This window comes from Gorilla gorilla, chromosome 1 (genome assembly GCF_029281585.2).
Source record: "Gorilla gorilla gorilla isolate KB3781 chromosome 1, NHGRI_mGorGor1-v2.1_pri, whole genome shotgun sequence".
Lineage (NCBI taxonomy): Eukaryota > Metazoa > Chordata > Mammalia > Primates > Hominidae > Gorilla > Gorilla gorilla.
In genome coordinates, this window is record NC_073224.2 from 16,140,789 (window position 1) to 16,164,509 (window position 23,721).

The following is a 23,721-nucleotide window of genomic DNA, read 5'->3' on the forward strand; positions in this document are numbered from 1 at the left end:
AGTTCAAGACGAGCCTGAGCAACACAGACCCCATGTCTACAAAAAATTTAAAAAGTAGCTGGGCATGGTGGCATGCACCTGTGGTCCCAGCTACTCAGGAGGCTGGGGTGGGAGGATCACTTGAGCGAGGGAAGTCGAGGTTGCAGTGAGCTGTGATGGCACCACTGCACTCCAGCCTGGGCAACAGAGCAAGACCCTGTCTCAAAATAAATAAAATTAGCCATCACAGGCAGACTGGAGGCAGAACTCCTTCTTCTTTGGGAAACTTTAGTCTTTGGCTATATATCTAGATATAGATATAAAAATAGTATATAGTATCTGTGTCTATATTTCCTATGGTTTTCTTTCCCTGGAGAACCCTGGCTAGTACACATCCCCCAGCCAGAGCTTTCAAAGGGCACCCCAGCTTCGAGGGAAGCTGGAAATGATCTCAAACTTGGAGGGTGTGCCCATTGGGACTGCCATAGCACCGCATCATCCACTGGGTGCCTTAAACAACAGACACTGATTATCTCACAGTCCTAGAAGGGAAGGCCAAGATCAAGGTGTGGGCGAGGCTGGTTCCTCCTGCAGCCTCCCTCCTTGGCCGGTGGATGCCATCTCCCCACTGTGTCCTCACACAGCTGTCCCTCTGTGTGCATCTGTGTCCTAATCTCCTCTTCTTTTAAGGACACAGCCACCGTGGATTAGGACCCACCCCAATGAACTCATTTTAACTTAATCACCTCTTTAAAGGCTTTGTCTCCAATTATAGCCACATTCTGAAGTTCCTGGAGGTTAGGGCTTCAACACAGGAGTTTTGAGGGGACAATTCTGCTGGTATTGGAGGGTATATGCCCAGTGGGAAGCTGGATTGCCACAAGAGAAGGGGAGACGGGACCCTGGGACAGACCTCCCTTCTTGAACACTTGGGGGTGGGTGGGCCACATCAGGTTTGTGAGCATCTGCTGGTGGGCTTAGGCTCTGTTACCACACCCTCCCAGCGGGATGGCCCTAGCCAGGAGAGGCTGTGCAAGCCCAAGCCTCCACGCCATCTGCTAGTCCTCCCTCCAAGACCAAGTCCTGGATAATCTGGACATTCCCACAATGTCATGCCTGAGCCCCACACCAGCACGCAGGCCTGGCATCTCCCACTACAGTGGGACGTGGTATCTTAGTTGCTCCAGTCTGCGGACCCCCAGAAGCTAAACCCATCTCACACTCCTGGCGCTTGATCAGTCACTTTTAGAAAACCCCTGCCTTGGTTTCCCCAGCCACCTGGGGTGGCCACGACGGTGATGAGCTGAGCCTGGCACTGCTGACACCACAGCCCCCCTCCCTCCTCTGTCCTGCATCTTCCGAGCTCTGGGGCAGGTTGGCAGGGGGGCCAGTCGCTGGTGGGCCCAGCCCTGTACACAGCAGGACACACCCAGAGCAGGCGGTGCTGGAGCAGGCTGGCGGGATGGGACTCCATGTCTCACCTCCATCCGTTTCCACAACCTCAGCCAAAACTCTCGGCTGCTCATGGGAGTGCATAGTGGGGTGAGGGGCCAGCTGCTCAGAGACTCCCTCAGAATAGGGCAGTGGCACTCTCCTTCCTCTAGGAAGGGAGGAAGCCCTGAGGCGAGAATAACAGGAAACCACCTTCCCCCAACCCCCCCACAGTACCTGGGAAGCAGGGGCTGCGACCCCTACGCCCAGGCATTTTCCAGTTCTCACTCCCCTGGCCCCTGCTTCAGCCTGGTCCCTGAAGCCACGACAGGGATGGGGTTTCCTCCCCCAGGTGCCAGGCCCCAGTCCCCTGCCTGCTGATAAGGAGAACAGCAGCCGGGGTGGCTGGTGTAGAGAGTCCAGGAAGGCTTCTTGGAGGTGGCCTGGAGTTACGGCCTCACATGGCTCTGGCACTGGAATGTGGCCCCCAGGACTCTGGAGCTGAAAGCTCTGTTTCCTTTGAGTCCATTCGAACTGAAGTGGCCCCTGGTGTTGGTGGTGGCTTCTTTGGGGTGGGGGGGCCTAGGCAGGACAGATTGGGAGCCAGTGGGCCCGGCCCGGGGCACCAGGTTGCCGCACGCCTTTTCCTGCTGCCTGTGCAGGGGTGGAAGCAAATTTCTCCTCTGGCTGAGGACCAGGCTGACGTGAGCCTAGAGGAACTCGACCCCCGCCCGTGGGTGTTGTCTGCGCCACTCCCTGCCCTGGGTTTCATCCTGCCTGCCTTCCGCTCTGTCCGCTTGGGGCTGCCTGGGGGGTACCGGGTCACCCTCAGGAACGCCAGGCTCTGGCAGAGGAAGGGGTGGCACCTGCAGCCAGTGGCTAGGGAGCGCATTCTAGGCCTGGCCTATCTCAGTCAGGAAGCTGGCGGCTGGCGGGGGACTGAGGGCCAGGGACCTTGGGGGACCCAGCTGATTTGCTCCAGGCTCCTCACCATGCCTGGACCCTCGCCTGGTTGGGTAGGCAGGGTCCGGGGCCTCACAGGGCTTGGGGCAGGTGGGGATGCTGTGAGGAGGGTCCAGAAGGGCAAGCGGGAGCTCCAGGGACGAGGAAGCTGCAGTGAAGAGAGTGGGCTAACGGCAGGGCCTCCATGGCCACATCCAGGGCCTGCAGGAATTCGCTGACTGCCCAATGTCACCTGAGCCCCTAAGGCATGCCGGCTGCTGGCCAGGCCCTCGGGACATGGCAGGGAGCTATGGCAGGGACTTTCTGCTTGCCCAAACTCCGGCTGGGATCTGGAACCTTCTCCTAGGCCCATCTGTGCACTTGCTTGGAAAATCCAGTTTTAGTAAGAGCCCTACTGAGTCAGTTTAGCCAGAACCCCACACCCTGGATATCTCACCCTCGATGACATCCAATCAGGTCCCTCATCCTCCACCGTCCCCTGGTGACGTCTGATCACCCTGCCTGCCTAGAGCAAGGACCCTGTGAGGTGGGTTTAGCCAGATCCCTCAGCCCTGATGTCTCCTTAGTCATTCCCACCCACAGACCCCACGCTGCTCCTCGGCTTCTCCACCCTCTGCCCTGCTGTGTTGGGGTTGAGCTCCATCTCCCCCAAGGCCGCCAGGCAGGGCCCCACACCACATGATGCACCTTGGTGCAGTCTTCCTCACTGACGTTACTACGCATCACGAGGAATTTTTTTATTCAACAGATACACAAAGACCTCTGCTTGCTGGGACTCTGCACCATAAAGACACATTGAGTAAGTCTTCTTTGGTGCTTTGAGTGGAGGGCAGTGGAGAGGGGAATGTCAACAGGGTGCATGGGCCCCAGGAGGCCAGCAAGGCAGGGATGTCTTGGACCAGGGCAGTCAGACTCTAGGGCTGAAGACTGCTGGGGTCACCTTGTAGATGTGTCACCTACTACCAGGGAAAGTGGCCACTGTACACGGCTGCTCAGCAGGGGGCATGGGACATCACTCCTCGAGAAAGCACGGTGGGGTGGATATGTCATAGCAGTGTGCGGTTCCTGCCTAAATTGTCCTCTTGTGAGTTCAGCTGTGAAGAGAGGATGAGAGTCATTGGAAGGACGTCCTGTGGGAGAACAGGCTGGGCTCCAGGGGAGCTTGGAGTCCTGCACTAAAGAGGACTATAGACACATGATGGGGGTGACCCTGGCCTGAAAAAAGCAGAAGTTACCAAGGACGTGATTTGAAGCTGTGATTGTGTCTCGTCATGTCACACTGATTAGGGGTGCGGAGGGGTTGTGGGCTGGATGGTGCCTGTCCTTATCCGTGGAGACACTTGGGGATGGAGCCTCCTGCCACCTGCAGCTGAAGTCCCAATGGTTCAGCAAATGAAAAAAATGACACAACAGCCACACGTGGACGCCGGCGAACTGGTAGGAAAGAGGAAGCGGCCGGGTGCGGTAGCTCACGCCTGTAATCCCAGCACTTTGGGAGGCCAAAGCCAGTGAATCGCTTGAGCCTAGGAGTTTGAGACCAGCCTGGACAACATGGGGAGACCATTTCTACAAAAAAATACAAAAATTAGCTGGTGTGGTGGCTAGCGCCTGTAGTTCCAGCTACTCAAGAGGCTGAGGCGGGAGGATTGCTTGAGCTCCGGAGCTTGAGGCCAGCCTGGGCAACATAACCAAGACCCTGTCTTTACAAAAAATAAAAATAAAAATAAAAATAAAATGCTGATACATGCTAGACCGTGGATGGACTTTGAGAATACTACGCTGAGTGAAATAAGCCGTCGCAAACGACAAATCCCGTAGGATTCTGCTCCTGTGAGGTCCCTAGAGGAGGCACGCTCATGGAGCCAGAGGGTACAATGGGAGCTCCAGGGGCTCGGGAGTGGGTGTTTAACAGGGAGTTTCAAGTTGGGAGGATGAAGAGGTTCTCGAGATGAGTGACGGTGCCCGACATGGGTGGGTGAAAACGAGGAAGGCCACCGAATGGGACATGGGATGGCGCTTAAGAGGTAGGCAGAAACCTCGTTACCTACCGAGGGTGGAGCCTGCGTGCTGACGGAAAGGCCGAGTCCCCGCCCCGAAACACACCCCGCGCACGATGCAACGCCCCACACGCATGCCCCACCCACCCAGCAGGCACGCTCGCCCCGCCCGCCGGCCCCTTCCAGCCCGGGAGGCCCTGCTCCTCACGCACGCACTCTCAGTCGGCCCCAACCGGCGCTGCTCCGCCCCTCAGGCACGCACGTTCCGTTCACCCCTCACGCACGCACTCTGCGCCCGCCCCTTCCCGCCTCCCTCCGGCGGCCACCGCCAGGGGCCGCTGTGGCACCCGCCCCTCCCGCTTCCTTGGGCCCTTCCCGCTGCCCCACTCTTGTCCAAGATGGCGACCGCGGCGCTGCTTCGAGGCGCCACTCCGGGGCGCGGCGGCCCGGCCTGGCGCTGGCGGCTGCGCGCGGCCCCAAGGTGCCGCCTGGCCCACAGCTCCTGCAGTCCTGGTGGCGACCCAACGGCCGGAGCGGCCTGGGCCTGCTTCCGGCTGGACGGGCGCACGCTGCTGCGCGTGCGCGGCCCCGACGCGGCGCCCTTCCTGCTAGGGCTGCTGACCAATGAACTGCCGCTTCCGAGTCCCGCGGCCGCGGGGGCCCCGCCTGCTGCGCGCGCGGGCTACGCCCACTTCCTGAACGTGCAGGGCCGGACGCTCTATGACGTCATCTTGTACGGGTGAGCGCGTGCTGGGAGGGCGCTCGGGGGCGGGCACCCAGGGGAGTGGCCAGGGACCGGCACCCAGGGACAGGGCGGGCGCCCGGTGCCTGCAGAGGGCGTGGGGGGTGGGCACCCGGGGAGGGCCGGGATGGGGTGGAAGCTCAAGGGTGGGTGGCCCAGCGACTGGCACTCAGGGTCAGGCACCCAGGAGATTCCACTTGGGATGGACACCCAGGGGAAGCTCACCCAGGGCCCAGCACCCGGGGGAGGGCACCCAGAGGAGGGCTTGGCTCAACACCCAGGGATGGGTCAGCGACTCATCCAGGGGAGGCCTGGGTGCCAGCCCACCATATCAGAGCAGAGGCGTCTCTAGGTGGGCACCTCCTAGGTGGGCACCTCCCAAGTGGGCCACCTGGTGACCCTTCTCCCTCCGCAGGGACAAGGGGTTCAGGGGCCCCGCCTGGTGGCAGAGCTGTGTTTCTGAGTGACAGCTTGTGGTGACACTCCCGAGTTCTGTTTACCTTGTGTTTCCCTGTGTCTCCCCATAGCTGGTCACATTGGCATTTGGCTCAGTCATCTGTGCTGACATCACGACTGTCAGTGATGTTCATGCCGGGTCAGGGCCTTGACTGCTTACAGCCTTGGGTTTCCCTTGCCCAGCTTCCAGGGACCTGGATCCCTGAAACCTCCGCCCGGTGGAGTGGATCTGGTTCGCGGCCGCCTGCCTGCTGTCCCTGCTATGGCGGACCCCGTTCTTGTTCTCTTCAGCTTACTCCTGTGTTTTGGTTTCAGGGGATGGACACCTTTTTAATGACTTCCTGAGCTACGTGGGGTGAATTTTTGGACTCATTGTGTCTCTGCTAGTGGCTTTACCTGATATCCTGGCTGGGTGTAAAAATCTAGCTTGGAAATTGTCACCGACAATGTTCACATCACAACTTCGTTTTCTCGCTGCCAGCTTTTCTGAGAAGTCTGGTGCCGTTCTTATTTGTACGTGAACTGTGTTTTTCTCAGAAGCTTTTCTTTATTCTTGATGTCGTGAAATGTCATGCTGATGTGTCTTAATTTGGGCTTTTTCCATATCGCATCTCTGGGTACTTAGTGGGCTCTTTAAATCTAGAACCAGCGTTGGTGAAATACGGCCCTGAGGCCAGACCCAGCCCATTGCCGGTATTTATAATAAAATTCTCTGGGAACCCCACCCGTTGGATTCCAGGTGGTCTGGGGCTTCTTTTTCTTTTTTTTTTTTTTTTGAGACGGAGTTTTGCTCTTGTTGCCCAGGCTGGAGTGCAATGGCACAATCTTGGCTCATTGCAACCTCTGCCTCCAGGGTTCAAGAGATTCTCCCGCCTCAGCCTCCCAAGTAGCTGGGACTACAGGTGCCTGCCACCATGCCCGGCTAATTTTTGTATTTTTAATAGAGACAGGGTTTCACCGTATTGGCCAGGCTGGTTTCAAACTCCTGACCTCAGGTGATCCACCCGCCTTGGCCTCCCAAAGTGCAGGGATTACAGGTGTGAGCCACTGTGCCCAGCCTGGGGCTGCTTTTGTCTAGAGTGGTAGAGTTGTGGCACGAGTGTGGCCCTCAAGCCTAAGTTATTCACTGGCCCTTTACAGAAAAAGTGTGCCCACCCTAGCTCAATAGGCTTAAATCTTCATGTCCCAGTTCAGAGATATAGTCATCATAGTCTGTCTTATGTATTCATTACATTCTGTCTAGCTGCTTTAATTTCTTCATCTTAAGAACTACAGTCTTTGATTCTCTTGAGCCTTCTATGTTAGTACTTTGCTGTTCACATGTTAGCCTTACAATGATGTTGATTTTGGTCCCCAAATTCCCTTCCATATTTCTGTAGTCCTCTCTTGTCCTTTTCCCTTTGAGTCCTAGTTCAATTGAATTCCTATTCTTAATAAGTGTTTTGTGGTGTAAAGTACAGCTGACTTTGCACTACATAGGTCACTTATGCGTGGATTTTCCTTCACCTCTGCCACCCTGAGACGGCAAGACCAACCCTTCCTCTCCTTCCTCTCCTTCCTCCTCCTCAGCCTACTCAACATGGAGACCATGAGGATGAAGACGTTTATGGTGATCCATTTCCATTCAGTGAAGAGGAACTACATTTACTCTTCCTTAGGATTTTCTTCCTGGGATTTGTAGCTTACCGTATTGTAATACAGTATATAATAGCATAAAACATAAAAAATATGTGCCATTTGACTGCGTATGTTATACATAAGGCTTCCAGTCAACAGGAGTCTGTTAGTAGTTAAGCTTTTGGGGAGTTAAAGCTTAAAGGTGGGTTTTCAACTGTGTGGGGGCCAGTGTCCCTAGCCCTTGCATCATTCAAGGGTCAGCTGTCTGTCCTTTCTGTGTCTCAGGGCTTTTTCCTCTTCATCCTTTCTTGCCTGGTCTGGAGCTTGTCTGCAGACCTACTGGGCCCCAGCTCCCCTTACCAAGCATATGCTTGGTGGCTCTTCTGTGGCTTTCTATTTGCTCTCATTGTGGGGGTCTCTGTCCTCGAGGTCTGCAGGAGGAGTTAATTTTCTTCACTTGTGCTGGGTGTCTGGTGTGTCCGCCACTGTTCTGAGTGCTGAGGGCATTGGAGGTGGCTCTGTTCTTCGCCAGCTCAGCACTGAAGGGTGACGTCATCCAACTCTGGTCTCCCTTCTGAGATGTGACACAAAGTCACAGGCCAGGGAGCTCCACTCTGAGGGGTCAGGTGGGGCGGGACCATCCTCCGTGGGATTCAGCATCCGTGTAATAATACTTGAAACCCTCTAGCTTCAGTTCTGTTGGAGTTCATGGCCCTGTTTCTCCTCAGCCGTCAGAAGAGGGACACAACAAGGTTACCTCCTTGAGTGTCTCCCCAGGGGTGGTGGGCGACAGGTGTCCAGATGCCACCCCTCCCAGCTATGTGGCGTGGGTGGGCTTAGGGCTGCGCTCGTTGGGCACGTTTAGTTCAGTTCATGAGGTTACACTCTTTTCCTTGTCGGGCTGCTGTTGGCTGTTGACCTCCCTCTCTGTGGTTTGCCCCCTCTGGTCACTCCTCTGGGGAGAGGGCAGCCTGCAGGTCAGGGACCACCTCTCCCTGGAAGCCTCTGTGTGTTCCTGCTTCTCTGGTCATTCCCTGCCCATCATTCCTTCATGGTTTTTTCCTGAGTGTAGGATTTTTTATTTCAACTTTGATACTTAATATATCATCCTGAGCCGTCGCTTCCTTAAAGCACCCTATTCTTGTTTCCTGAATGTAGCGCCTTCTTTCAGATGAAACTGTAGTTTTTTGGTTGTTGTCTTTTAATAGGAGTTGCTTTTTAGAGCAGTTTTAGGTTCTCAGCAAAAGAGCAGAATGTGCAGAGATTTCCCATATTACCTCACAACTTCCCCCACCAGAGTACTATTTTCGTCACAACTGATGAACCTCTGTTGACATGCCATCATCACTTGGAGTGCAGTTTCCATGAGGGCTCACTCTTGGCTTGGTGTGTTCATGAGTTAGGCAAATGTATGATGACACATGTCTACCATTGTAGCATCACATACAGTAGTGTCACTGCCTTGAAATCCTCTGTGCCCTGCCCATCCATCCATCTCCCCTAACTCCTGGCCACCACTGATGTTTTCAGTGTCTCCATAGTTTCATGCTTTCCAGAATGTCCTGTAGTTGGACTCATGCATCTGTAGCCTCTTCACATTGGCGTCCTTCACTTAGTGATATGCGTTTAGATTCCTCCATGTTTTTTCATAGCTTGACAGCTAATTTCTTTTTTTTTTAGACAGAGTCTTGCTCTGTCCCCCAGGCTGTAGTGCAATGGTGCAATCTCGGCTCACTGCAACCTCTGCCTCCCAGGTTCAAGCGATTCTCCTGCCTCAGCCTCCTGAGTAGCTAGGATTACAGGCATGCACCACCACGCCCAGCTAATTTTTGTATCTTTTTTTAGTAGAGACAGGGTTTCACCATGTTGGTCAGGCTGGTCTCGAACTACTGACCTCATGATCGGCCCGCCTCAGCCTCCCAAAGTGCTGAGATTACAGGCGTGAGCCACGGCGCCCGGCCAACAGCTAATTTCTTTTAGTACTGGTTAGTATTCCATTGTCTAGATGGACCACAGTTTACTTGTCCACTCATCTACTGAGGGACATATTGGTTGCTTCCAAGTTTTGGCAATTATGGATAAAGCTGCTGTAAACATCCATGTGCAGATTTTCATATGGGTCTGAGTTTTTTTGTTTTTATTTTTTAGACACAGGGTCTCTCTCCATTGCCCAGGCTGGAGTGCAGTGGCACAGTTGTAGCTCACTGTACCTTCAAACTCCTGGGCTCAAGTGATCCTCCCACCTCAGCCTCCCAAGTAGCCAGGACTACAGGTAGTTGAGGTCTCACTATGTTGCTCGGGCTGGTCTTGAACTCCTGGGCTCAGGCGATTCTCCTGCCTCAGCTTCACAAAGTGTTGGGATTGCGGGCATGAGCCACCATGCCTGGCCTCCTTAGGGTCCCTTTCTATCAGTTGGTTTTGATCTCTCTTCATGTAGGAGGCAGAGAGAGGCTGTAGGGTCATGTTGCAGGTAGGATTGTGGTTCAGTGGACTTGCTGCGAGCTGGCCAGGGCAAGGATGTGGACTCAGTGCAGGGCTCAGCAGGCCCAAGAGTGTCAGGGCTGTGGCCTTGTGTCTGGCCAGCACTGAGGAGCAGGAGAGACTTGTCAGGCCTCTGGTGGCCTGGGGAGGAGGGAGGAGAGAGAAGGGAAGGAGTCAGGCCGGGTCCCAGGGCAGTGTTTTCCTGAACATGACTGGAAACCCTTGGATCTGATGGCCAGGGGACCCTTTCTTTCAGTTGGCTGGGCCAGAGCCACCCCTGACCTCACTCCTCTTCCTGCACCCTTGCTCCCAACCGGGGCTTCTGGGCTCAGCAAACAAAAGCACAGGACACCCAGGTCCGTCTCAGACGAGCAACGGATGATCTGTAGGTACATCCTATGTGGTATTTGGGATATACTAAAAAAAGTAATTTGTCGTCGATGTGAAATTCTGATTTAACCAGGTACCCTATATTTTCTTTGGCAACCCTGTCCCCTGCGCCCCTCAGCGGTATCTGGAAATATTTTTGGTTGTCATGATGGGGTGGGGTACAGGCCAGGGGTGCTGCTTAGCATCTGGACAGCCCCCACTATGGAGAATGATGAGGCTGAGAAAGCTCCCCAGGCCGGGGCTCTCCTGTGCAGCAAGTCTCCTGGCAGTCTTCAGGTGTGGCAGGGGTTGGGGTGGGCCCGGGGGTCATGTCCCAGCTCAGCTGGTCCTGAGAAGCTGCCTGGTAGACAGTCACCCGCACAGAGAGCTGGAAAGTGCCCTCGACCCCAGAACCTGGGTCCTGTGAGGACATCCACCCTGTGTGAGGCCAGGGAGTGCTCAGCACATGGGGGCAGCAGGGGGTGTCAGCATGGGTGGGGGTTCCTGCCAAGGCAGGCAGCTGAGCTGGCCCCACCTCAGAGTGCAGGGGCCCTCAGCTTGATCTTTTCTGGGCTCCACTCTTGACTGATGGACCCATGGGGCACCCTGGCCCCACCCTGCCTGCCCTGCCCCAGCTCCTGCCCTTGCCCTGTAGGGCTCTGCGGCCTCCCCTGTGCCTGTGTGCCCGGCTCACTAGACCCTGGACCTGCGGTCCCTCAGCTCCACTCTAGTCCCCTTACTCTGTCCCTCTACTGCCTGGCGTCGCTCAGCTTCTCCCTGCCTGTCCAGCGCCCAGCATCCTGTGCCCATGACCTCACATCTGTCCCTCTGCCCGGGTCCCCCACTCACCTGTGTTTTGGTCCATCTTTGTCTGCTGACCCCACTACAGATTTTAAAAATACAAATATGCATGCACGTGGTTAAAAAGTCGCTGATGTCAGATGGCTGGGATGAAAGGACTGCCCTGCTGCCTTTCCTCTTGTAGTGCTCGGACACCTCTGCAGGGGAAGCTCCTTGTTTTTTTGTTGTTGTTGTTGTTTTTTCACTTCTTATTTTGAAATAATTATAGATTCACAGGAAGTTGCAAAAAAAAAAAAAAACCCCGTGGGAGAGATCGCACAGACCCCTCCCCAGTTCTCCTGATTGCACACACAGGGCATATCTGGAGTCTCTGGATTTGTGTGTCTTACTTTGTGTGTCTGTGCATGCATGTGTATAACTGCAGTTTTATCACGTGTGAATATCTGTGGCCATCCTCAGGCCCACGCAGCTTCCTGCTCCTGCTCCTGAATGGGCACCCCCAACACCCCGAAACCTGTTCTCAGCTGTAAAATCGTGTCATTTCAGGAGTGTCATAGATGGATGCATCGGCCTGTCACTTTTTAGCCTTACCCTTTTCCCTCACCATAGTGCCCTCAGATCCACCCACTTCTGTCCATCTCCAGCTCCCTGTTCTTGCTGAGAAGTCCCCCATGGTGTAGTGGCACCTTGATTCTCCCTTTCTGGCTGTTACCAGTAGAGCTGGCTGCTGTGAGCTTTCGCTGCAGGTTTTGTGTGAGCTGCAGTCTTCGTTTCTCAGTGATCCATGCCCGGAAGTGAGAGGGCCAGGTCGTGGAGTAGTTGCTTGTTTGGTGTTGTGAGGACCTGCACCCTGTCTTCCAGAGGGCCACCCGTTTTGCCTCCCCACCAGCAGCATGCCAGTGACCTGGTTTCTCCTCATGCTGGCCAGTGTTCAGGTTCGCCACTGCATCTGTCTGGGCCACATCACCTGTGTTTCCCTGGTGGCGTGGTGACCTTTTCGTGGCACACCTGCGGCTGCCCCTCTGTGCTGTCCTTGCTGTTCCTCCCGTCATCTTAGCCCACGTGTGTAAATGACATATGTTCCCCTCCCTTGTGGGTGTTGTTTTTGATGTCCTGTGACCGCTGTCCTGGAGTGTGGGCCAGATTCACTGGCTGTCACAGCTGGCTATGCCCACCCTCCCTGTGGCAGGGTCCTCAGTGAGACCTGTGCCTGCTGGTTCTGGGTGATGAGCGTGAACATTCTCCGTGGCTCCTGGCACGTCGGCATGACCACAGGGTAGAGTGAGACTGCAGAGATGAGGGCAGCAGGCCCCTGCTTAGCACCTGAAGCTCTGGGCAACTGGCAAGGACTGAGCCCTCTCCTGGCTGGAAGGGGCTGGGCCACCTGCTTGTGGGCTTGTCTCTGGAAGGCCTTCTGGGGGTCTTACTACCTCCCTGTCTCAGCTCCCACCGGCCTATGAAGCCCTGTGCAGTCCACACCTGCAATCAACCCCAGCCATGGAGGTGGCTGTACCCCAGGTGTCTCCACTTAGTGCCCCCCCCCCCCCCGACATGCCCCACGCTGCCCGGCCTCTCCTCTTCCCACCATCCGTCTGGTCAGGGGTCATTCTTGTGGTGCCTGCCCAAATCCTCTGAGGAGGGCTGCCTGGAGCGCAGGTCAGAATGGCTCTGGGGCCCCGATTGGGTTCTGAGACTTGGCTTGGGGAGGCAGGTGGTGGGCATGGGCAGAGTGGGCCTCAGGCATGCTGTACCTCCCTGACAACCTCCTGGGCTCCTTGCTCCTCCCTCCTGCCCACCTTAGGACCCTCGGGCTCCTCGATGGTTTCCCTGGGCTGGAACAGGCAGGTCTGGTTCTCAGTGGCTGTGCACACCGTTCCCCTGCGGGGCCCTGCCCATCCCTGCTCCCACATCCAGCGGACTGTTGTCATTTCTGCCCTAGGCTCTGGGACTACTCCGGATGATGCCCTCGGGCAGGCTATTGTAGTTCTGCCAGTCCCTGAGCAAACAGGGTCTGTCTGCGCTGGCCCCTGTGAGCTCGTCTTTGCCTGCTTAGACGAGAGCTCTGGAGGCTCAGCTGCGCACGGCTGTGGGCAGGGCTCCCCATGCGCTGGTCCAGGTGTGCCCTGCCTGGCCTGCTGTGCGTTGTCTGCACGCACCCTCGCATTGCTGTGGGCGCGGCACTCTGCGCTGGTCTCCAAGGTGCCCGCATCTAGCTGTGATGCGCGCCTTGGGAGGTGCTGCCCGGTGTGGCTGTGGGCGTGGCTCGCTGTGGGCGTGGCTCCCTGCGTGTGGTGACCTGGGCGCTTGCCTTAAAGGCGCAGCCCCTTGTGGCTGAGGGCAGAGCTCTTTGCGTTGGTCCACGGTGTGCTCCTCTGCCCGGGTAAGGCGCGCTCCGTCATGCAGCCCTTTCTGGCCCACTCAGTTGGTGAGCTGCCACGCGCCCCTGCCTCTCTCCCTGCAGGCTCCAGGAACACTCGGAGGTGTCTGGCTTCCTCCTGGAGTGTGACAGCTCCGTGCAGGGCGCGCTGCAGAAGCACCTCGCGCTATACAGGATCCGGCGGAAGGTCACGGTGGAGCCGCACCCGGAGCTGCGAGTGTGGGCGGTGTTGCCCAGTTCCCCTGAGGCCTGCGGGGCTGCATCGCTGCAGGAGAGGGCAGGGGCTGCCGCCATCCTCATCCGCGACCCGCGAACAGCACGCATGGGGTGGCGGCTCCTCACCCAGGATGAAGGCCCAGCCCTGGTGCCCGGGGGCCGGCTCGGGGACTTGTGGGATTATCACCAGCACCGATACCTGCAAGGTATGGGTGGGGTGGGCACGCCGGGCTGGATTGCACGGGTGGAGCTGGACGATGTTCAATTCTCGCTGGTTTCCCCCCTCCAATCCCTGCAGGCGTTCCTGAGGGGGTCCGAGACTTGCCTCCTGGGGTGGCCCTGCCCCTGGAGTCCAACCTGGCCTTCATGAACGGCGTGAGCTTCACCAAAGGCTGCTACATTGGCCAGGAGCTGACGGCCCGCACCCACCACATGGGCGTCATCCGCAAGCGCCTCTTCCCTGTCCGGTTCTTGGACCCCCTTCCCACCAGTGGCATCACCCCTGGTGCCACGGTGCTGACTGCCTCAGGACAGACTGTGGGCAAGTTCAGGGCTGGCCAGGGCAACGTGGGGCTGGCCCTGCTGTGGTCAGAGAAGATCAAGGGTCCTCTGCACATCAGAGCCTCTGAGGGTGCTCAGGTGGCCTTAGCCGCATCTGTGCCAGACTGGTGGCCTATGGTCTCCAAGTAGTCCGAAGCCTTGGCTGGCGCAGGCTGATGGGGAGGCTGGGGCCTGGGGCCTTTGGCCTCTGTCCAGGGTCTTCCCGTCCCATCTGTCTGCTGCGCCTACTGGGTGGGAGCCCTGGTTTCCATCTAGGAAAGTCCCCCTTGTAGATGCCCTGCCTGGCCCCACCCATGCTCAGGGGCCCCAGGCACGTGGGTTGTTTTCTCCCTGGGCTTCCTGTGGCCCCAGAGGAGCCCACCGTGTGAGTGCTGGGCTCCAGATGACACCGTCCCGTCCTCCCAGACAACCCTGTGTGGAGCCACGATTGGGACCTGGTGCCTAGCATGAGCCTCATGGGGGGTTGGTCCCTGTGCCTGGAAGCTGGGTGGTGTCCAGGGTCTGCAGGCTGGGGCTCGGGCTTTGGGAGTTGTTTCACTGTGCTTGCTTCCAGCATGTCTCAGGGTGGGGCTATGCGTGGTCTAGAGGGGTCTGGGGCATTGGATCAGGTGGCATGTGGGTGTCTACACATCGAGGAGCACACAGGGATGAGCCACTAGGTATCCCATGCTGGAGGCTTGTGGAAGGCTGTGCCCATCTCCCATGTTTCCCCACCTCTGTTCCTCCTCAGAGCCCTCCAGGAGCGTGGGGTGGGGGCCAGCGCAGGGCTCAGGAGCCAGCAGGGCAGAGTTCTGCATGTGTGTGCTGGGTTTCGGCATAGCCTGTGTTTGCGGTGAGAGTGACTTGCTGTCAGTCACAGGGCACAGCCTCCTGTTCACCCACTGGCTTCCCCCTTCCCACTGAAGTGTGAGCTCTATGTTTCAGGGCATCTATTAAAGAGTGAGCCACAGGCAGCCCCTTGGGAGCTCTGGTTTCATTTGGGGGAGAGGGAGGTGGGGGCTTAGTTTTTGTGATCTGGCTGACTGGACCCCGGGAACAGCGCTCCTTTGAGAACTCCCAGACCTACCAGATGAAGCACTTGGCATGGCTGCAGGCCAGCAGGGGAGGCCTCAGAGGCCCAGGCTGGGCGTGTGGGTGCCGAGTCTGCAAAGGACAGCCCCATGGCTGTGAGCTGTTGGCTGCAGGGCGCAGGGCCTGGGGGGCAGGCATTTGGGCCACCAAGCTGGACGTTAGGGCGGCCACAGAGGGCCAAGCAGGCAGGGAGCCTGTGCCGCCATCCTGGGGGGCCACAGGTGGTCTCTAGAAATCTGCAGCCATGGCAGTTTTGGGGTCAGGGGTCTAAAGGTAGCTCTGAGCTGCAGTGTAGTTTGTGATCACCCAGGAGGAGGGTGTAGAGCGGATGGACGGGAGGAAGCGGCTGCAGCTGGAGGGAAGAGAAGGGCCGTCCAGCCTCACCCGCTGCAGTCAGCTCTCCCATGGGCAAGGAAACAGCTAGGTGGCCCTGACCCCTGCGGTCCTGAGAGCCGGTGGCCTTCAGCCCCTCTTGGACAGGTCATGGTCTGGAAGCGCCCAGCGCAGGATGGATTCCAGACCAGCATCCCTGCAACCTTTTCAGCCCCACTGGCTGCTGCTTTAAACTGGCATGGAGACATTTGATAAGCTTCCCGGCCAGTTTTCTCTCCAGCTCAGCCAGGAGTGGGTGCCTGTGGCCTGTGTCACCAAGAGCTGGTGTCTCCTGCATGAGGGGCATGCACCCCTGGAATGAGGGTCTGTGCCTCGAGCTCAAAGTGTCCCGGCTCTCTCATCTGCCTGAAGTTGCCTGGCTTTTCCAGCAGGGCCTCCTTGAGTGCTGCAGCATCTGGGAGCGTCCTAGCCTGTCCCGTGGGTGTGGCTGGGTGAGGGCTAGGAGGTGAGCCAGGAAGGAAGCACTCCACTCCAGAGTGAGGTGCCACCTGAGCCATCCTGTGCCCCCTCAGTGTCTTCAGGTCTCTGCAGGTGTCAGGATCTCAAAATACTTGGTTCAGATCAAACACATTTCGTGTTCTTCTGTGTCCTTTTTTTTTTTTTTTTGAGATGGAGTCTTGCTCTATTGCCCAGGCTGGAGCTCAGTAGCACAATCTCTGCTCACTGCAACCTCTGCCTCCCAGGTTCCAGTGATTTTCCTGCCTCAGCCTCCTGGGTAGCTGGGACTACAGGCACATGCCCCATGCCCGGCTAATTTTTGTATTTTTAGTAGAGATGGGGTTTTACCGCGTTGGCCAGGATGGTCTCAATTACAGGCATGAGCCACTGTGCCCAGCCTCTTCTGTGTCTTTAAAAAGGAAAGTGTCAGTCAACAAAAGAGCCCCTCTGTCATACAAACCAAATCAGTTTTCACCAAAATGTCCTTAGTCCTCTCAGAAAGGCCTGGCCTTTAGGACCTTGGAAGCAGGCCCTAAAGCGCATCGGCAGGGTCAGAGCTTTGTGTTCAGGAACACTGGGATCTGCTGAGAGCTGGTGTAGCCGCTCCAAAACTGCACACTGCTTTTCCTGTCTGCTTTAGTTTGTGTTGTAAAAACATAGGAAGTTCGTGTGTGTGTATGTGTGTGTGAATTCAAGGCATAAGGTGCAGTTGTGTTATGTGGGTATAGTGCATGGTGGTGCAGTCTGGGCTTCTTACCCTCACACCTCCTGCCTCCCCTTGTTAGAGTCCCCCACATCCGCCTTCCACTTTCTGAGCCCACATTGCCTGTTGGGCAGCTCCTGGTTATGAGGCAGGACGTGTGGTGTTTGATTCTCTGTTTCTGAGCTGTTTTACTTAACACAGTGTATATGGTGCATCTTTAGGAAAGCATGCTTATATTTTCCTTTCAAAGCCAGATACGGGCGGGTATGGTGGCTCATGCCTGTGATCCCAGCACTTTGGGAGGCCGAGGCAGGAGGATTGCTTGAGCCCAGGAGTTTGAGAGCAGCCTGGGCAACATATCAAGACTCTGTCTCTTAAAAAAAAAAAATTAGCCAGGCATGGTGGTCCACACCTGTGGTCCCACCTATTCGGGAGGATGAAGTGCGAGGATCACTTGAGCCCAGGAGGTTGAGGCTGCAGTGAGCTGTGATTGTGCCACTGCACTCCAGCCTGGGCAACAGAGCAAGACCCTGTCTTAAAACAAAGAAAGAATAAAAAAGAAGAGAAGTTGCAGTTGGTAGTATTTCCAGAGCCCGGCAGACAGTGTAGAAACTGTGAGAAACCCACCTCCAAATCAGGCCTTAGATAGAAAACATCCTAAGAAGTATACGTTCATTGTAAAATCATTATCGTCATCATCTTCTAATCCCCAAGGAGACAAGCTGCCTGTTCTGTGTTCTTGTATGAGACGGTCAGTCAAGCGCAGCCCGAGAGGAGAGGCGGGAGCCTGGGAGAGCCTCTGCCAGACCTTTCCTAGCGCTTCCCCAGGAAAGGCAAGGCAGGGCAGATGTGCGGCTGACCAGCTGGGGTGATTTCCATGGGCTCCAAGCTGTAGGAGTGGTCCCTGGCTGCCAGAGTGCTCTGGCCAGATAGAGGTGGGCTCTGGGCTGGTGAGGCTGCATCGCAGAGGCGCGCACACCCAGCTGGGCCCTTATCTGTAAGGACTGGCTGGCCTGGGAGGGGCAGTCTCCCAGCCAGAAGGTGGAATTTTTTTTTTTTTTGAGATATCAAAACATCCTAAGGTACAGGAAAGAAATTGTAAACACACACACACAGTACCATAAACAAGGCCCAGCAGAAAGGCAGACAGAAGCACACACACCAATGTTCTGATCTTAGAGTAAGCAGACACATCACATGGAATGAGGATGTTTAATATATTTAAAGAAAACAATTTATGCACAGGAAGCAAGAGACTATAAAAATGACCAAGCAGATTTTAAAAAGAGAACTTGTTGAAATAAAAATAAAATACTCTAAAAAATAATCCATGATGTGTTTCCTGAAGAATCGGGAACTGTTTGAAGAAATGACCCCAAAGTGCAGCATAGAAAGACAGAGCTGGAAAATATGAGATGGGATGAGACAAGAAGATGGAGAGTTTAGTATGACATCCGCAATTTATGAGTAATTTCAGAAGGAGGGGAAAGAGAATATGGAGTGGAGGCAAGTATTCAGAGAAACAGGGCTGAGAACTTTCCCAAACCGACAGGAGCCCCTGCTCCTTAGGTTCAGGAATCCAGCGGCTCCCAAGCAGCATAGTTAAAAAGCTCTACCCAAACAGTCACGTCTTGGTGAAAATACAGAATCTCATGACAAAGAGATCTTAAAAGAAGGCAGAAAAGAAAGAGATTATCTGGAAAGAAGAAAATAAGTGGTTGATTAAAAGCAACAGTGGAAGCCAGAAAGATTGTAAATAATATCTTCAAAGTCCTGGAAGAAAATAGTGATAGCCTAGAATTGTGTACTCCGAAAATCCGTCTTTCAAGAATGAGGGGCCAGGCGCAGTGGCTCACGTCTGTATTCCCAGCACTTTGGGAGGCCAAGGCAGGTGGATCACCTGAGGTCAGGAGTTCAAGACCAGCCTGACCAACATGGTGAAACCCTGTCTCTACTAAAAATACAAAAATTAGCTGGGTGTGGTGGCATATGCCTGTAATCCCAGCTACTTGGGAGGCTGAGGCAGGAGAATCACTTGAACCCAGGAGGCAGAGGTTGCGGTGAGCCAAGATTGTGCCATTGCACTCCAGCCTGGGCAATAGAATGAGACTCTGTCTCAAAAAAGAAAAAAAAAACAGGGCTAAATGCATTTTCATACCACGAAACTGCCCTCACTCCGGAGTTTGCTGCCAGCAGAGCCTAGAGCGTCTAAGGCATGTCTGGGCTTCTGGCGAGGGATCCTGTGGGGAAGCTGGAGATGGAAGAAGGAATGAATAGGCAGGAAGGTGGATTTGTGGGCATGTCTAAAACACCACATCTAGAAGCTTCTACTTAGAATGCCTACTTTTGGAGTTTATAAAAAAGATGCTACATGTGAGTTGGGAGAGAGGTGCCCAAACCTACAGTGTTCTAAATTCCCCCTACTGGTCGGAAGGAGGGCACGGACACTGACTTCAGCATCTGTTACAAGGCTTATCAAAGTTTTCAGATAATCTCTAAAAGAATGGAAATATATCTTCCAAACTATAGAGGGAAGACCATGGAATTTAAAAGCCAGTCCTTCAAGGAGAAATGAACAAACTCAAAATCGTAGTTGGGAGTTTTTTTTTTTTTTTTTGAGACAGGGTCTCACTCTTGCCCAGGCTGGAGTGGAGTGGCATAAACACAGCTCACTACAGCCTCAACCTCCTGGGCTCAGATGATCCTCCTGCCTCAGCCTCCTGAGTAGCAGGAACTACAGGTGTGAGTCATCACACTCAGCTAATTTTTTTTTTTTTTATAGAGATGGGGGTCTCGCTGCATTGCCCAGGCTGGTCTTGAATTTCTGGGCTCAGGTGATCTTCCCACCTCAGCCTCCTGAGTAGCTGGGACCACAGGTGCATACTAATTTTTAAAATTTTTCGTTTTTAAATGCTGGTCTTCAACTCTTGTCCCCAAGTAGCTGGGATTGGGGCATGAGGCACTGTGCTAACTTCATGTTGAAATTGAATTGCCATTCTAACAGTGTTAAGAGATGGGGCCTGTAAGAGGTGATTAGGCTGTGAGGGCTCCACTCTCCAAGGGCGGAGTTAATGTTATGAAAGGGTAAGTCCAGCCCGCTTGTGCCTCTCTTGCCCTCCAGTGTTCAAAGCACCATCTTGGAGGCGGAATTCCCAAGTCCGCCAGTTCCTGGATCTTGGACTGTCCGGTCTCCAGAACCGTGAGCCAATAAACCTCTGTTCCTTGTAAATGAGTCAGCCTCAGGTATTCTCTTGTAGCAGCACAAATGGAGGCAGACACTTCCTTCACCAATCTCATGGGAGGCCCACTCCTGGGAGCTGCCTCCAGTTCCCCAGGCCACAGACTCCATCAGGGCTCACCTGGAGCTGTCCCTGTCTCACCTGGAAGCTCTCCCACTCCTCTGGCCAGCCTGGGCATCTCCACCCAATATGAGTGATGGCGACTGATTCCCTTGCTTTAGCAAGCTGGGAATAAGGAATGTTTGCCTGTTCTTATTCAGGGGTCTCTGCATCTCCACACTTGCACAGGTTGTGTGTACATACATTTTCCTGTCTTTCTGGTAAGCCCCTGGGGTGGAGCTCTGGGCCACAGGGCAGGAAAACTCAGTGCTGCTAGGAACTGCCAGACATTTTCCCGGAGTGAGTGCAGCATTTACATTCCCACCAGAAGTGTGCCAGGTTCCTGTCATCCTGCGTCCTCGCCAGTGCTTGGTGCTGTCAGTCTTCTTAGTTTCCATTTAGAGATTCAGTGTTTAAATTTTGAACATCTTGGGTGAACACCTTGGTTTGAGAAAAGTAAGAAAAAGGGTCTGTCTGGCTATGGGCCATGGAGACCCAGGGCAGTGCTCCACGTGCCAGCCCTGGGGCAGGGAGCCCAAGCTAGGACTGTGACTGTCCGGGCTGTGGGCATCTGACCATCTCCAGTGTCCCCGTCTTTGATTTCCCTGGCGATGGTGCTAGCTTAGTTTGTGCGCATTGGCATTTGTGGGAGAAATGAAGGATTAATACATTTTGTTTTATGTCACACTCTCTCACAGTGAGAAGTTCTCAGGGACAATAATAGCAGGGGGTCCTGCTGAAGAAAAACTGGGAGATGGCTGAGCTCTGGTCCATCTTTCATTGATTCATTCATTTCTTCATTCATTCAACCATGTATTGAATGCTTATAGCCAATGAAAATAAAGTACACAGTATATTTTATTGCTACGGGCTCTATGGTGAAAAATGAAGCAGGAAAGCGGGACAGGGTGTGTGTGGTGGGGACAGGGTGTGTATGGTGGGGACGGGGTGTGTGTGGTGGGGGGACGGGGTGTATGTGGTGGGGGGACGGGGTGTATGTGGTGGGGGGACGGGGTGTGTGTGGTAGGGGGGACGGGGTGTGTGTGGTGGGGGGGACGGGGTGTGTGTGGTGGGGGGACGGGGTGTGTGGTGGGGACGGGGTGTGTGTGGTGGAGGGACGGGGTGTGTGTGGTGGGGGGACGGGGTGTGTGCGGTGGGGACGGGGTGTGTGCGGTGGGGACGGGGTGTGTGCGGTGGGGACGGGGTGTGTGCGGTGGGGACGGGGTGTGTGCGGTGGGGGGACGGGGTGTGTGTGGTGGGACGGGGTGTGTGCGGTGGGGACGGGGTGTGTGCGGTGGGGGGACGGGGTGTGTGTGGTGGGGGGACGGGGTGTGTGCGGTGGGGACGGGGTGTGTGCGGTGGGGACGGGGTGTGTGCGGTGGGGGGACGGGGTGTGTGGTGGGGACGGGGTGTGTGCGGTGGGGACGGGGTGTGTGCGGTGGGGGGACGGGGTGTGTGCGGTGGGGGGACGGGGTGTGTGCGGTGGGGGGATGGGGTGTGTGGTGGGGACGGGGTGTGTGCGGTGGGGACGGGGTGTGTGGTGGGGGGACGGGGTGTGTGCGGTGGGGGGATGGGGTGTGTGCGGTGGGGACGGGGTGTGTGCGGTGGGGGGACGGGGTGTGTGCGGTGGGGGGACGGGGTGTGTGCGGTGGGGACGGGGTGTGTGCGGTGGGGACGGGGTGTGTGCGGTGGGGGGACGGGGTGTGTGCGGTGGGGGGATGGGGTGTGTGGTGGGGACGGGGTGTGTGCGGTGGGGACGGGGTGTGTGTGGTGGGGGGATGGGGTGTGTGGTGGGGGGACGGGGTGTGTGGTGGGTGGGGTGTTTGTGGTGGAGACAGGGATGGGGCATGTGAGGGCACTGGAGGTGTGGATAGCAGTTGGATGCCCAGCTGGAGGTAGGCAGTCTGGAGGGTCCTGAATTTGGGAGGTCAGATGTGTGGGCCACCCAGACATGCTGGAGAAGGGCATTTGGGGAAAACGGCTCTGAGGGGTGGACACCTGCCCTCTGGCCTCACCAGCTGTGGATAGGTGTGTGCTGATTGTGTTTCTGGTCTTTTCAGGACCTCGTGCTGGGCTGCAGATGTTGCTGTTTTTTAATTGAAACTTTATTGCCCACTGGACATGGTGGCTCATGCCCCCTAATCCCCACCTAACCCTAATCCTAATCACAGCACTTTGGGAGGCTGTGGTGGGAGGATCACTTAAGCCTAGGAGGTTAAGACTGGAGTGCTGTACAATCACACCACTGCATTCCACAGCCTGGGCAACAGAGGGGGACCCTGTCTCAAAAAAAAGAGAAACTTTTGTTGCCATAATAGTTGTAAGAAATAATACAGAGCGATCCCTTGTTCCCTCTGCCCAACCTTTCCTAACAGTGAGTCTTTGCAGAACACCACAGTCTCACACAAGGACATGGACTTTGATGCCATCCGGTGGCCTTACTTAGCCTCCGCCCATCTCGCTTAGCATCCCCAGGAAGATCCCTGTGTGGCCCTTTCACACCCATGGCTCTAACTCCATCTTATCCCTAATCCCTGGCAACCATAGCCCATCTTCCGTTTCTAGAATTTTGTCATCTCAGAAATGTCATATCCAGCTGGGCATGGTGGCTCACGCTTGTAATCCCAGCACTTTGGGAGACTGAGGTGGGCAGATCACTTGAGGTCAGGAGTTCGAGACCAGCCTGGCCAACATGGTGAAATTCCGTCTCTACTAAACATACAAAAATTAGTCGGGGGTGGTGGCGCACGCCTGTAATCCAGCTACTCAGGAGGCTGAGGCAGGAGAATTGCTTGAACCCGGGAGACAGAGGTTGCAGTGAGCCAAGATCGTGCCACTGTACTCCAGCCTGGGCGACAGAGTGAGTGAGACTCTGTCTCCAAAAAAAAAAAAAAAGAAACGTCATATCCGTGGGGTCATCCAGGTGCTGCCTCTGGCACGAGGACATGTGCTGGAGCTCTCTTCCAGCTGTTGTGTAGTTCGTTCCTTTTTATTTCTGAGTTGTTTTTCCTAGGGTGTGAGCCACGTCTGTTTGCCCATCTGCCCATTTGTTTTGGGCTGAATCATGTCCCCCCAACAATGTCACAGGCTGAAGCCATCATCCCCAGGGACTCGGAATGTAACTGTGTTTGTAGATACGATGTTCACAAACGTTGATTAAGTTAAAATGAGGTCATATGGGAGGGCCCTAATTTAATCTGACTGTGTCCTGATAAAAAGAAGAAATCTGGACACACAATAAGACCCCCAGGGTGCACACAGGGAGTAAAGGCCAAGTGAGGGCACAGGGAGAAGGCAGGGGCTGCCAGCTGCGGAGAGAGGCCTCGGAGGAACCAGTCCTGCCCCCTTGATCTCGGACTCCTGCCTCCAGGACTGTGGGAAAATCAGTGTGCTGGTGGCTCAAGCCAGTCGAGGCAGCATTGAAGGACACGTGGGTTGTTGGCAATTGTTGCTGTTACACCTAAAACTGCCATAAATATTCATGGTCAATTTACTGTGTGAACATGCGTTTTCATTTCTCTGGGCCTGGAAGTGTGATTGCTGGGCCATATAGTAACTGCCTGTTCTGTTTTGTAAAAAACTGCTCAGCTGCTTTCCAGAGTGGCAGTCTGGTTTCACCTTCCACCAGCAGTGTGTGAGTGACCTGGTTTCTCCATGTCCTCCCCAGCACATGGGGTGGTCACTGCTTTTTGGTTCTCCCCCTTCTGATCTAAGTGTGGTGACCTCATGCTGTGATTTTAGTTTGTATTGTGTTGATGGCCAATGCCACCGAACACCTTTTCATGTGC

The 23,721-nt window shown here is 55.4% G+C and overlaps 1 protein-coding gene and 1 long non-coding RNA gene across 6 annotated transcripts; one reads left to right on the plus strand and one right to left on the minus strand.

The window, feature by feature from the left end:
• Positions 1-3,065: 3,065 nt before the first annotated feature.
• On the minus strand, positions 3,066-4,305 carry LOC109027816 (uncharacterized). The gene is made up of 2 exons (XR_002006895.4): positions 3,609-4,305; positions 3,066-3,467 (listed from the first exon to the last, which is right to left on the minus strand). It is a non-coding gene; the product is annotated as an uncharacterized lncRNA (long non-coding RNA).
• A 178-nt stretch (positions 4,306-4,483) lies between these two features.
• On the plus strand, positions 4,484-18,081 carry IBA57 (iron-sulfur cluster assembly factor IBA57). 5 transcript variants are annotated; one of them, XM_055373479.2, is made up of 5 exons: positions 5,240-5,464; positions 5,884-6,081; positions 7,048-10,055; positions 13,298-13,635; positions 13,728-18,081. In XM_055373479.2, the coding sequence occupies exons 3-5, from the start codon at positions 9,898-9,900 to the stop codon at positions 14,117-14,119; spliced, it is 888 nt and encodes a 295-aa protein (XP_055229454.1). In that variant the 5' UTR covers positions 5,240-5,464; positions 5,884-6,081; positions 7,048-9,897; the 3' UTR covers positions 14,120-18,081. The 5 variants fall into 5 exon arrangements, with proteins under 5 accessions (XP_004028587.2, XP_055229454.1, XP_063563628.1 ...); XM_063707558.1 differs by having other exon boundaries at positions 7,138-10,055; XM_063707557.1 differs by having other exon boundaries at positions 5,884-10,055.
• Positions 18,082-23,721: the final 5,640 nt, after the last annotated feature.

Bases quoted from the DNA above. Each gene is read 5' to 3' on its own strand.
- IBA57 (XM_004028538.5), top strand. From the start codon at position 4,487: ATGCAACGCCCCACACGCATGCCCCACCCACCCAGCAGGCACGCTCGC. The intron at 5,110-13,297 runs GTGAGCGCGTGC...CTCTCCCTGCAG, and splicing joins TATGACGTCATCTTGTACGG to GCTCCAGGAACACTCGGAGG. The intron at 13,636-13,727 runs GTATGGGTGGGG...CAATCCCTGCAG, and splicing joins CCAGCACCGATACCTGCAAG to GCGTTCCTGAGGGGGTCCGA.